The 12,910-nt window shown below is 40.2% G+C and overlaps 1 protein-coding gene across 13 annotated transcripts in view; it reads right to left on the bottom strand.

The window, feature by feature from the left end:
• KIAA0825 (KIAA0825 ortholog) overlaps positions 1-12,910 on the bottom strand; it is a 451,052-nt gene that overhangs the window by 205,584 nt on the left and 232,558 nt on the right. The window contains exon 22 of one of the 13 annotated variants that reach the window (XM_035292237.3): positions 8,049-11,941. The exons of the other annotated variants lie outside the window; for them this stretch is intronic. Coding sequence (XP_035148128.1) covers positions 11,902-11,941 — 40 coding nt within the window. The 3' untranslated portion in view covers positions 8,049-11,901. Of the gene's footprint in view, positions 1-8,048; positions 11,942-12,910 lie in introns of those variants that run through there. 13 annotated transcript variants of the gene reach the window in all.

Here is a 12,910-nt window from a genome sequence, read left to right as displayed (position 1 = left end):
TAGTCTATCTCCTCCACTAGATTCTGAGTTCCTTGACAGCAGGAGCTGTGTCTGGCTCATTTCGTTATTTGCTATGTCTAGTGAATGTCTGATGGATGGAAGAATGAACAGTCACAGATTTATCTATTTACTCCAAGTCTTGCTGGACTGAAAAATGGGCTGGAAGTATTCTTATAATCAACACAGTGTATTTTGTGGGTTATATAATATTTTGTCTGCTAGCAAATATATTCTCTGTATAACAAAATAAGAAGAAGCTGAATTGTTCTTTATACAAAGCTATCTGTTTCCAGGGAGTCCTGACTAGCTTCGAGCCATTTACAGTTCTGACTTGCTGAAATGAACCTGTAGGTGTTCATCACTGATTCTGAACTGAACCAGATGAATACATGTAGCAAAGACATAATGCTGATGAGAAGAGCCTTCAGGGCAAGTTAGGTAAACAACGAAGCCTTAATCAGGTTACTAACTTCTTTCCAAATCTGGCCAGCCCAGACCAGTTTTCTTTTTTTTTTTTTAATCTTAGGACTCTGACTGTTAGTAGGTTTAATTCATTAACCTAGAATAATCAATTATTTGACAATAATTGACAATAAGAGATCCACAAGCTTCTAGGTCAATAGCTAAATCTTGTATCTCTTTGTGGGTCTAGAAAACTTCAATTGAATGGAAAAATAGAATATTCTATTTTTCCGTTATGTTTCTAACTCACAGTATTTATCCTGTCTTTTTCTTTTAAAACTCTGGAATGAGGACAATGTTAAGGTTTAAATGAGAAATAAAGAACAGGAATGATTTGTTACCTTGGGTGGGTGGGATTATAAAGTAGAGCAGAGCAAGAGGTTAGCAACTTTATACAACATCTGCAGTTATTACTTAACTTCTAATGAGAATGTATGTGATTTAACATTTTGTTTGGTTTGGTTTTGTTTGTTTGTTTGTTTTTTGAGACAGAAGCTTTTTCTGTCGCCCAGGCTGGAGTGCAGTGACGTGATCCCGGCTCACTGCAACCTCTGCCTCCCGGGTTCAAGGGATTCTCCTTCCTCAGCCTCTTGAGTAGCTGAGATTACAGGTGTGCATCACCATGCCTGGCTAATTTTTGTATTTTTAGTAGAGATGAGGTTTCACCATGTGGCCAAGCTGGTCTCAAACTCCTGACCTCGTGATTTGCCCACCTGGACCTCCCAAAGTGCTGGGGTTACAGGCATGAGCCACGACACCCAGGCTAACATTGTTTTTTAAAGTTTTTAAAAATAAGGCCAGGTGTGGTAGCTTATACCTATAATCCCAGTGCTTAGGGAGGCTGAGGCAGGAGGATCACTTAAGGCCAGATGAAAGATCCCATCTCTACAAAAATATATTTTTAAAAAACTAACCAGGCATGGTGGCTCATGCCTGTAGTCCCAGCTACTCAGGAGGCTGAGGTGGGAGGATCACTTGAGCCCAGGAATTTGAGGACGCAGTGAGCTGTGATCAAGCTACTGCTCTCCAGCCTGGGTAACAGAGCAAGATTCTATCTCTAAAATAAAAAAAATGTAATAAATGAATTAACAAGGCTTCTTTCTCTTGGTGATTCTTTCCTTACCCAGAAAGTTCTATAAGTGAAAGCAAGTCACTTCAAAACAATAAATTTAGACTGGGAGCCAAAAGCGTGAGCAGAACAGACGCACTTTCTGCTTTCACCACTGTGCTTTACAGTACAAGTGAGAAGCAGGAAGAGCCCAAGATCCTTGTTCTCCAGGGGCTATTAGTGTATTTAGGGAGACCAAAAAGCATGAGTGATACAAAAAAAAGCATGAGTGAACCTCACAAGGTAGCACATACTGTACATCGATATATATAACTTAGTGTATAAATGCCCCAAGAATTGGGAAAACAGAAGGTTTTTGAGAGCTACAGAACTGGAAAGGGGCTTGGGATGGAGGGTCTGAGTGGGTCTTGGACGGGCAGAGTTGGGTGATGACAGTGCAAGCAGAACAGATAAAACTGGGCAAGGCTGCAGAAGTCATTAACATGGAGCTCTCATTTGTGGATATCAGGATATGCTTCATTTCTGAATGGTATTTCTCCAACTCTGGTTGTGTCAGTTTTCTCATCTGTCACCTCTGTTCTGTGTCTCATCTCCCAATATGTAAGAGTTAAGAAGAAAGTATTTAGTTAGATAGGGAGGGTAACAAAGTTCTTGGTAAGGTTTTCCTTTTAATGAAAAGCAGCCCCAAGTCATTTTCTTTTCTAATGAAAAGCAGCCTGTAAAATTGACCTGCAGACATAGAAAGGCAAAGTAGACTCTTGCACAGGTGCATGCCAATAGGAAAGGGGCTACCTGGGGACTAGGCACGTTCAAAATGGCTCCATCTTCCCACCTCTTCGCCAAATCATGTGTATAGTAAGGAGGAGACAACATGGCACCAGCCAGGCAAAGACCCCATTTGCATAATAAGATTAGGGTGGGGTGGCTATGTCAATGTCACCCTGCTCCAAACCAGTCTGTGGGCCCTATGCAACTCAGACACACCTCCTCGAGCCTGTCTGTAAATCCCGTGCACTCCACTGTGGGCCAAAAGTCACATTCGGGTGCCCCTCTCTCTCTCCTAATAGAAAGAGCTGTTCTCCTTTCTCTTTCTTTTGCCTATTAAACCTCCACTCCTAAACTCACTTCTTGTGTTGGCATCCTTGATTCCCCTGGCATGAGACAACAAACCTCGGGTATTTACCCCAAACAACAATGCTGCTTCTCCAGAACCTTAATCCTGGCCATGAAATTATAAATAATCCTGTCTGTGAGGGCAGATGCCTGCATCAAGTTTCATTCTTGATGCTGGTAATTCCATGTCTAGGTTCTGATTTTACGTAAATCAAAATCCACAGCTGGACACAGGACCTGTTTCATAGTAGATCACTGAAAGAATGCCAAGTATTAGCCCTTTGTGGCCACAGGTTCCTGAAACTACCTTTGCAAAACTGTAACTGAGAAAACTATTACAGTGAAAGAGATCTGACCTAACTCACTCCATCTTGCTTCTAACCTTCAAGCCGTCCTTGTTCATTCCTAGGCCTAGGCTGAACTAACTTTGAGAGGAACTTAATTTACAATTTAACGTTGAAACAAAGATGATAACAGACCTTTCCCAAAACAAACCCCCTTCCTGCCTGGAGACTAGACTGCCTTCGCAGGACTAACAAATTAGCCAGAAGATTAGAAATTATGTTTTAGAAGTCATGCAGCTGGGGTCTGCAAGACTCTAAACCTCCCCAAATTGTTCCTGGCAATACAATCACTATGATAAAACCTCAGATCAGTACTTGAGATATTTTGCAGACCTTGTACTCAGTAAATCAGCTGGCACCACCCAGATTGATAAACTGGCTTTTTTGGTCCTGTGGCCCCCACCCAGGAACTGTCAGCACAAGGGGACAGCTTCAACTCCCTATGATTTCATCTCTGACCTGACCAATTAGCACTCCCGGCTCACTGGCCCACTACCTACCAAATTATCCTAAAAAACTCCAACCCTCAAATTCTTGGGAGACCAATTTGAGTAATAATAAAACTCCAGTCTCCCACACAGCTAGCTGTGTGTGAATTACTCTTTCTCTGTTGCAATTCCCCTGTCTTGATAAATCAGCTCTATCTACGCAGCAGGTAAAGTAAACCCATTGGGCAGTAACATTCCCTGCCTCTGGCTCATGAATATAGCCAGCATCAGCTTCCTGACTCACCCTCTGCCTTGAACCCAGACACGCATCACACAGCTGGCACTTAATAAAGACTGCTCTGGGTAGTTCATCCTCTCATTTCTGCTTCTTCTTCTCAGCCATGTCCTCATTTTGCAATTACTTGGAGTCTTGGGCTGTGCCTTACTATTTAGTCCCTGATCCCCTGTTTACCCTTGCAACTTGCTCTGACCTGTCCAAATAGAAGGATCCAATAATACCTAGAAATAATAATAACTCATATTTACAGAGAATTTCCTATGTTTCAGGCCTTGTACTAACGACCTTCTGAAGGTTAAGTTTTTCTTATCTTCCCAGCCACTCAACAAGAAAGATGCTACTATTTTCCCTGTCGTAAGAAATAGGGATAAGAAAAAGGGTAAGAAAGAGGAAGCCTATAGAAAGTGGTCAAGAAAGGATTTGAACCTTGTAGGATTGTATGTCAGAGTGGTCAATGGAATGGTGGGCCACATTACAGAGGAGGCACTTGGTGAATGAGAGGACCAGGTGAAGGATGCCTTGACATTGGGGCTGAAGAGTTTGGGTTTGGTGCTACAGTCAATGTGTAACCACAGCACATTTTAACCACAGAAGTGGATGTGGCAGAAAAAAAAATTAGACATCTCTGTACTTCACTCCAGTTCTTATCCCTTTGATATTTGGTAATTTGTAAAACAGGTTTCTCTGTGTCCTTTTATGTTTCACCCTTATGCTATCAGCATTAGAAAGTTATTTGTGTATTCATGCAGTTTAATATGTAAAAGCAGCAAAGCAAAAATCTGGAAGCAGCCTTAAATGTATAGGAATAGGGAAATTATTAGGTGAATTGTGCTACATTAATTTGGTATAAAGCTAAGCTGTTAAAAATAAAAATTATGTATCTTTACATGGATGAATCACAGAATAGTTTTGTGAAAAATGTAGAATCCCCCATTGTAAGTACAGATCCCCTCATTGTGACTGTGTAAACGGAGGTGTGTGTTGTGTACACATAAAGAGAATGAGGAAAAAAGAGCTGAATCAGCATGGTGGGATGAGATTATAAATATACTATATCTTTGTTTTAAAAATGTTAGTATTATTTGCAATTTACATAGGTTGGAGTGCAGTGATGCAATCATGGCTCACTACAGTCCTGATCTTCTGGGCTCAAGCAATCCTGCCACCTCAGCCCTCGGAGTAGCTGGAATCACAAGTGCATGCCACAACACCCATCTAATTTTTGTATTTTTTGTAGAGATAGGGTTTCTGCATGTTACCCAGGCTGGTCTCGAAGTCCTGGGCTCAAGCAATCCACTTGCCTGGGCCTCCCAAAGTTCTGGGATTACAGGTGTCAGCCACCATCAACGGCCAGTTATTTGTAATTGGTTTTATAGTGAAGGAAAAATGTAAGGAGAGAAACCAAGTTAATCCAGCAGATACACAGATTAGAGATATTCCTACTGGAGTAAAACAGGCTGGAGACATGAACAGGTAAGGGCACTGAATTTTGAAAGTGGAGGCATATGGGAACAAAAAGAAATGGATGTGAGACATCTTTAGAGGAAATACTCAGAGACATGTGTGGTCTAACAGAATATAGATGAGAAACAGAAACTTTGCAAAGTACTTCAAGTTTTCTAGGCTAAGGCCAGCAACCTGTTAATGCCATTAACATATAAGCCATACAACTTTAAAGAGGGGGCAGCTTTTAGATGAAGGTAATTATGATAGTCTAACTTCTATGTGAAATGAGAGTTATTGCATTAAATTATTATAATGGGCTGGCTGTGGTGGCTCACACTTGTAATCTGAGCACTTTGGGAGGCTGAGGTAAGTGGATTGCTTGAGCCCAGGAGTTTGAGACCAGCCCAGGCAACATGGTAAAACCCTTTCTCTACTAAAAATACAAAAATTAGTTGAGTGAGCCTGTAGTCCCAGCTATTCAAGAGGCTGAGGAGGGAGGATCACTTGGGCCTGGGGCATTGATGCTGTAGTGAGCAAAGATTGAACCAATGCACTCCAGCCTAGGTGACAGAGTAAGACCTAGACAAATAAATATTATTATGGGGGAAAAATCTAAGAATATGGAATCTAGAGGTGTTGTTGAACAATGAAGTCTGGAGCTATAGATTCAAGATTCGGGGGGCATGGATTTAGCAGTGGACCTAATCATATCGTTGGACCTAATTCATTCTGATGCCAAGCATTATTTAGCTAGCATAGAATAATTTAAAAATAGAAGTGAATGCATTCACCTTCCCCTATTGTATTATATTTTGCCTTCACATATTTACATTATTTGCCCAGCCCCTGAAGTCATTTGATTTCAACACCTGAGATAATCACCTGAGGCTATATGAGTGAATGAGGTGGCTGCAGGAAAAGAGAAGGGAAGGATGTAGAGAGTGTGAAAATGAGACGGCTGAGGCTAACAAGCCTTTAGCAATGTCTGAGGAAGGAAGGTATCAGAACATCTGTCTTAAGAATTCCAGAAGGGGAGTTAAGATTAACCTGGGCTTGGGGCAAGGAGAATAATCAAAAATAGGAAAAAATATCCTGTTATCTGAAGAAAATCACAATATTGATGTGGCCTGCTCAGTGCCAAGAGAAACCAAAGACTCATACATAGACACAATCTCATTTCAGAATGACTGAGGGAAAAAGTCACTGAGAGCATCCAGGGAGAGGACAAGGGAGGAAGAATCAATCTGGCATCAGTTTGTTAGAGGGAGCATAAAACACAAGAAGTCATAGTTTCTTCACAAATGTAAACATAAACGTATAGTATGACCAGCACTCCTACTCCCACATATTATCCAAGTTAAATAAAAATCTATGTTCGTGCAAAACCTGTATACAAATGTTCTTAGAGGCTTTATTCACAATCACCAAATACTGGAAACAACCCAAATGTCCTTTAAAAAGTGAATGGATCAAAAACTGTAGCAAAACCATATAATGAACTACTATTATATAAAAAAAGGACAAATGGAGGAATTCATTGCTATAACATCCTTGAAAAGATAACCGTATAGGGATAGAGAATAGGTCAGTGGTTGCCACAGGTTGGTATGGAATTAGGAAGTGACAAAGGGTCAGCATAGAGGAATTTTTGGAGATGTACAAATTTCTGAATTTCAATTGTGGTGATTGTTAAATAACTTTATTCATTTGTCATAACTTAGAACTGTACAAGAACACTGAATTTTACTTCATGTAAGTCTTTAAAAAATAAAATATAAGCAGAGAAATTATTTTAAAATAGAGGTTATATCACATAAAAGTAACCAATGGAAAACTAAAATTAAAATTTTTACTAGCAGAGTTTGATGAGAAGGAGAAGAGAGATGGTAATTTGAGTTAAATTCTGTATTTACATTGCAAGGAGTCATTAACATAAACTGATAAACTTAAAAACATAGTGTCAGCTGGGCGCGGTGTTTCAAGCCTGTAATCCCAGCAATTTGGGAGACCGAGGCGGGTGGATCACGAGGTCAAGAGATCAAGACCATTCTGGTCAACATGGTGAAACCCCGTCTCTACCAAAAATACAAAAAAAAAAAAATAGCTGGGCATGGTGGCGCATGCCTGTAATCCCAGCTTCTCAGGGGGCTGAGGCAGAAAAATTGCCTGAACCCAGGAGGCGGAGGTTGCGGTGAGCCGAGATCGCGCCATTGCACTCCAGCCTGGGTAACAAGAGCGAAACTCCGTTTCAAAAAAAAAAAAAAACACAGTGTCATAGCATATCCCTTAGATCCATCAACAAACAAATAACAGAAATGCTTCAAATGGTTATATTAGAATGGGACTTGTGTGATTCAGGAGCTGGTGGGAGGTACTTTATATTTTATATCTTCCTGTGCCATTTGAAATAATACATGTATAAATATTTCTTATAGTTTATTATAAAATAAATTTTTTATATATTCTGGATATAAAAACATATTGATTAAAATATATTTTTCACCAGACTTCATATTGTGAGGGGAAAAAAAGCTCAGATTTAGAGCTGTATCCTCAAGGTACACTAAAGTATGAGTTTCACTTACCTTATAAGAAAGTCCTACAAGTATCCTAACTAATTTGATATATATCACATCAAAAAATACTGTAATATTTACAGCATTATTGTATTAGTCCATTAGTCCACTGCTATAAGGACATACCCAAGACTGGGCAATTTATAAAGTAAAGAGGCTTAATTGACTCACTGTTCCACAGGGATAGGGAAGCCTCAGGAAACTTACAGCTATGGTAGAAGGAGAAGCAAACATGTCCTTCTTCACAAGGTAGCAGGAGAGAAAAGAATGAGAGCCACACTAAGGGAGAAGCCTTTATAAAACAATCAGATCTCATAGGAACTCATTTACTATCACAAGAACAGTATGGGGGAAACCACCCCCATGAGTCAGCCTCCTACCGAGTCCCTCCCACAACACAGGAGAATTATGGAAACTACAATTTAAGATGAGATTTGGAATGGGGACACAGTCAAACCATATCATTCTGCCACTGGCCCCTCCAAAATCTCATGTCCTCACATTTCAAAACACAATCATACCTTCCCAACAATCCCCCAAAGACTTAACTCATTCCAGCATTAACCCAAAAGTCCAAGTCCAAAATCTCATCTGAAACAAGGCAAGTCCCTCCACCTATGAGCCTGTGAAATCAAAAGCAAGTTGATTACTTCCTAGATACAACAAGGGTACAGGCATTGGGTATATACATCTGTTCCAAATGAGAGACATTGGCCAAAACAAAGCAACTACAGGCCCCATGCATGTCTGAAATCCAATAGGGAAGTTATTAAACCTTAAAGTTCCAAAATGATCTTTGATTCCATGTCTCACATCCAAGTCATGCTGATGCTAGAGGTAGGCTTCCATGATCTTGGACAGCTCTGCCCCTGTGGATTTGAAGAGTATAACCCCCACTTCTGGATGCTTTGACAGGCTGGTGCTGAGTTCCTGAAGCTTTTCCAGGTGTGTGGTACAAGTTATTAGTGGATCTACCATTCCAGGGTCTGGAGGATGGTGGCCCTTTTCTCACAGATCTGTTAGGCAGTGCCCTAATGGGACATATGTGTTGAGGCTCTGACCCCACATTTCCTTTCTGCTCTGCCATAGCAGAGGTTCTCCATGAGGGATCTGCCTCTGCATCAAACTTCTGCCTGACATCCATGCATTTCTATGCATCCTCTGAAATCTAGGCAGAGGTTTCCAAACCTTGATTCTTGTCTTCTACGTACCTGCAGTACCAAACCATGTGGAAGCTGCTAAGGTTTGGGGCTTGCAGTGGAAGCTGCCAAGGTTTGGGGCTTGCACCCTCTGATGCAATGGCCTGAGCTGTACCTTCGCCTCTTTTATCCAAGGCTGGAGCTGAAGCAGCTGGGATACAGGGAACCATGTTCCAAGGCTGCACAGAGCAAGGGGTCCCTGGGCACAGGCCACAGAGCATTTTTCCCTTCTAGGTCTCCAGGCTTGTGATGGGAGGGGCTGCTGTGAAGGTCTCTGACAAGCTGTGGAGACATTTTCCTCATTGTCTTGGTGATTAACATTCAGCTCCTTGTTACTTATGCAAATTTCTGCAGCAGGCTTAAATTTCTCCCCAGAAAATGGGGTTTCCTTTTCTATCACACCATCAGGCTGCAAATTTTCCAAACTTTTATGCTCTATTTCCTCTTTAACACTTTGCCACTTAGAAATTTCTTCTGCCAGATACGCTAAATCATCTCTCTCAAGTTCAAAGCTCCACAGATCTCTAGGGATGGGGAAAAAGATGCCAGTCTGTTTGCTAACATACAGCAAGAGTCACCTTTGCTCCAGTTTTCAACAAGTTCTTCATCTCCATCTGAGACCACCTCAGCCTGGATTTCATTGTCTGTATCACTATTAGCATTTTAGTCAAAGCCATTCAACAAGTTTCTAGGAAATTCAAAACTTTCTCACATCTTCCTGTCTTCTGAGTCCTCCAAGTCTCTAGGAAGTTCCAAACTTTTCCACATTTTCCTGTCTCCTTCTGAATCCTTTAAACTGTTTCAACATCTGCCTGTTACCAGTTTCAAAGTTGCTTCCACATTTTTAGGTATAGCAGTACCCACCTCCCTTGGTACCAATTTACTGTATTAGTTCCCTCTCGTGCAGCTATGAAGAAATATCCAACACTGCAAATTTCTAAAGGAAGAGGTTTTTAATAAAGGGAAAAAATCCTTTTTTTTAATAAAAGAAATTTATAAAGAAAGAGGTTTAATTGACTCACAGTTCAGCATGGCTGCGAGTCCCCAGGAAACTTACAATCATGGTGGAAGGGGAAGCAAACATGTCCTTCTTTACATGGCGGCTGGTGAAAGAATGAGATCTGAACGAAGGAGGAAGTCCCTTCTAAAACCATCGAATCTCATAAGAACTTACTCACTATCATGAGAATAACATGGGGGAAAGCGCTCCCTTGATTCAACTACCTTCCACTAGGTCCCTTTTATGACATGCGAGGATTGTGGGAACTATAATTCAAGATGGCATTTGGGTGGGGACAAAACAAAACCATGTCAATTATAAATGTTACTACATAAAATGAAGAATATTACTACTTGTCACTCAGTTTGTTATTATAATATTTAGATATTTAAATTCCTCTCATAATTGTCATAGTAAAAATATGTTCAAAGAGATAATTTCCTCTCTTTATGCTGATATAGCATCATAAACAAACAGATATCCAATGGTGATCAATAAGCCTTACAGAAGTCAATTCTCTCTTCATCTTCAATCAAACTGAATCCATGGGCCTATGAGAGCTACTCCTTCTGGAAAATATGCTAAAACATTTTTCAAAAAAAAAAAATCACAGAGGCTTTTGGGTTTGAACAGTATATGACAGGGGAATAGTCATTGAAAAAAATGTACTCTATACAAGCAAGTTTTTAAATAGTTTTTGATCCAGCACAAGAATCTGAAAGTGCCAGTATGTGAATGCATAATTAAGCAGAAGAAAATTCATTACAAAGTGAATTTTGGTTCAATTTGACAAGCAAAAATTCTCTCATGGCTGCTTTTGAGAAAATTATTATACCTTTCTTTCATCAAAATGTTGCCAGTTGTGCATTTCTGTCAATAGCATTGAACATATTTATTTAGGTTGCCTATTTTATACTTCACTAAAGTAATGGAGACCTTTATTTATATTTCATTCCAATTAACGTATATAACACATATCCATATAATTTCCCCATAGGTAGGACTCTTTCTGTCCCTGCTGTGGTAGCCATAGAAATGTATCATTCAAATCTACTGTTAGCATAGTTGAATAATGGCCCCAGCTGTCATTCCTCTGTATCTATCATGGTATTTTTGCTGAGGTCATGCTTCTACCAAGCTGTTTACAGCCAGTGTCTGAGCAAGGTGTAGGTACTAGTGCTAGTCCATCCTACAAGGTATGGGACTTTTCTAGTGGGTGACTTTATTAGCTCCAGGCATCCCCTTGACCTTGTCAAAACCTTGCTGTCTGAGACTCTTCCTCCCTAGTCCTCCTTCCCTCTCTCCTTTCACAGGTATCAGATCAGCAACTCAGTCCGAAGTTAAGTTCAGTCTGAAGCCTTCCCTGCTTACTGCTACTTCCTCCTTTTCATCCTTCATGTGCATTTCTCTCCAAAATCCTCTTGCACCTTGACTTCTATCTTGGAATCTGCTTCTTGGAAGATCTGAACTGACATTCTCTGAAGAAAAGATAAGCATAGCACCTTTCTACTTTAAGAATATCTGGATCACACTGTCTCCAGAGAGGAAATATTGTTAAGAATAGATTTTTCTGAGCCCCTAAGCTTCCCTGGAAGTTTATTTTATATCTGTGTTGTATAATCTCTTTCTCAGTCTCCAGCCATAATTTCTAACCCAACCTTTCCTCCTGTTCCTCCACTCCAGGTGTTATTAATATGCTAAAGTAGCTCTCTGGTTCTGTGACTCCTTGGCTTAAAGGCTTTGATGATTCCCTCAAGCCTGCTGGTTAATGTCCAAATATTTTAGCCCAATATGCCATAGTCAATTTACCTCTCAAATTTTAACTAGAAGAGGGCTCTTTCTCCAAGGCTAGAGGATAATAGGCAAAGGACTGGAGATGTTAAAACAAAATTGAGGTTTAGGAAGGAAAGTTGGGAGTTTCACATTAGATGGCTTTAATCTTCCTGGTACGATAGTTGGTGGCAAATCAGCAAGAGGGATTTGGGAGCTTGAACCAGGGAGACAACCTGAAAGTGAAAATTCAAAGTGGATTAAAAATTTTGCAGAGTAGCACTAAGTGGTCCTTTGATGGATACTGGGATATCCCTAGCATAAGGGGTATCACTACTACATTGTTATTTTATTCTACATAAATGTCTTTCATTTAAGAGATGTTGGAAAATGTTGAATGAGGAAAATAAGCAAAGTATTATAGAGACTCTACAGAAGCCCTAGAGGGAAGTGATTAAGAACATGGCCTTGAGCCAAAATCTAAGCACCATCTCTTAGAGCTCTGTACCTCGTGCCTTAGTGTCCTTATCAGGAAAATAATACTAAGGTACCTACTCTATAAGGTTATTATAAGGATTTACAGTTAAATGTATATATAAATCACCTAAATTATGCCAGCCATATGGCAAGCACTCTGTATGTTTGCTATCTTCATTATCATCAGTATTATTATAGTAAATATGCAGCTAATTAAAAAATTGACCAGAAGTGTGGTATATATTAGTAGATAAAGTACCAGATACTATGGCTGATACAAAACCAGAAGCCTTCATCTTGGGGCTCTTTTGAGCTGCCATGAAATGTCTGTGATCTTGGGCATATTATTTAATGTTCTGCATCCTCAAGAGTACCTGTCTCTTGTTACATGGTTGTAGTGAGAATCAAAGGAGATTAGGGTGAAAGCGCTTTATACACCATAAAAAACAACAGACATACAAGTTACCCATCAGGAAATAACACACATGTATGAGTTTGGTTCATGTACTAATTCCCTTGGCCCTAGAAATTCTGAGGATCAGATTGTTAAATTTATGCATTTTAATACAAAAATTAGCTGGGCGTGGTGGCATGTGCCTGTAGTCCCAGCTACTTGGGAGGCTGAGGCAGGAGAATCACTTAAACCTGGGAGGTGGAGGTTGAAGTGAGCCAAGATTGCGCCACTGCACTCCAGCCTGGTGACAGAGTAAGAGAGACTCCATCTCAAA

Source organism: Callithrix jacchus, chromosome 2 (genome assembly GCF_049354715.1).
Source record: "Callithrix jacchus isolate 240 chromosome 2, calJac240_pri, whole genome shotgun sequence".
NCBI lineage: Eukaryota > Metazoa > Chordata > Mammalia > Primates > Cebidae > Callithrix > Callithrix jacchus.
Note: the sequence above shows the minus strand (reverse complement) of the source record. Positions and strands in the feature narration are given on the sequence as shown.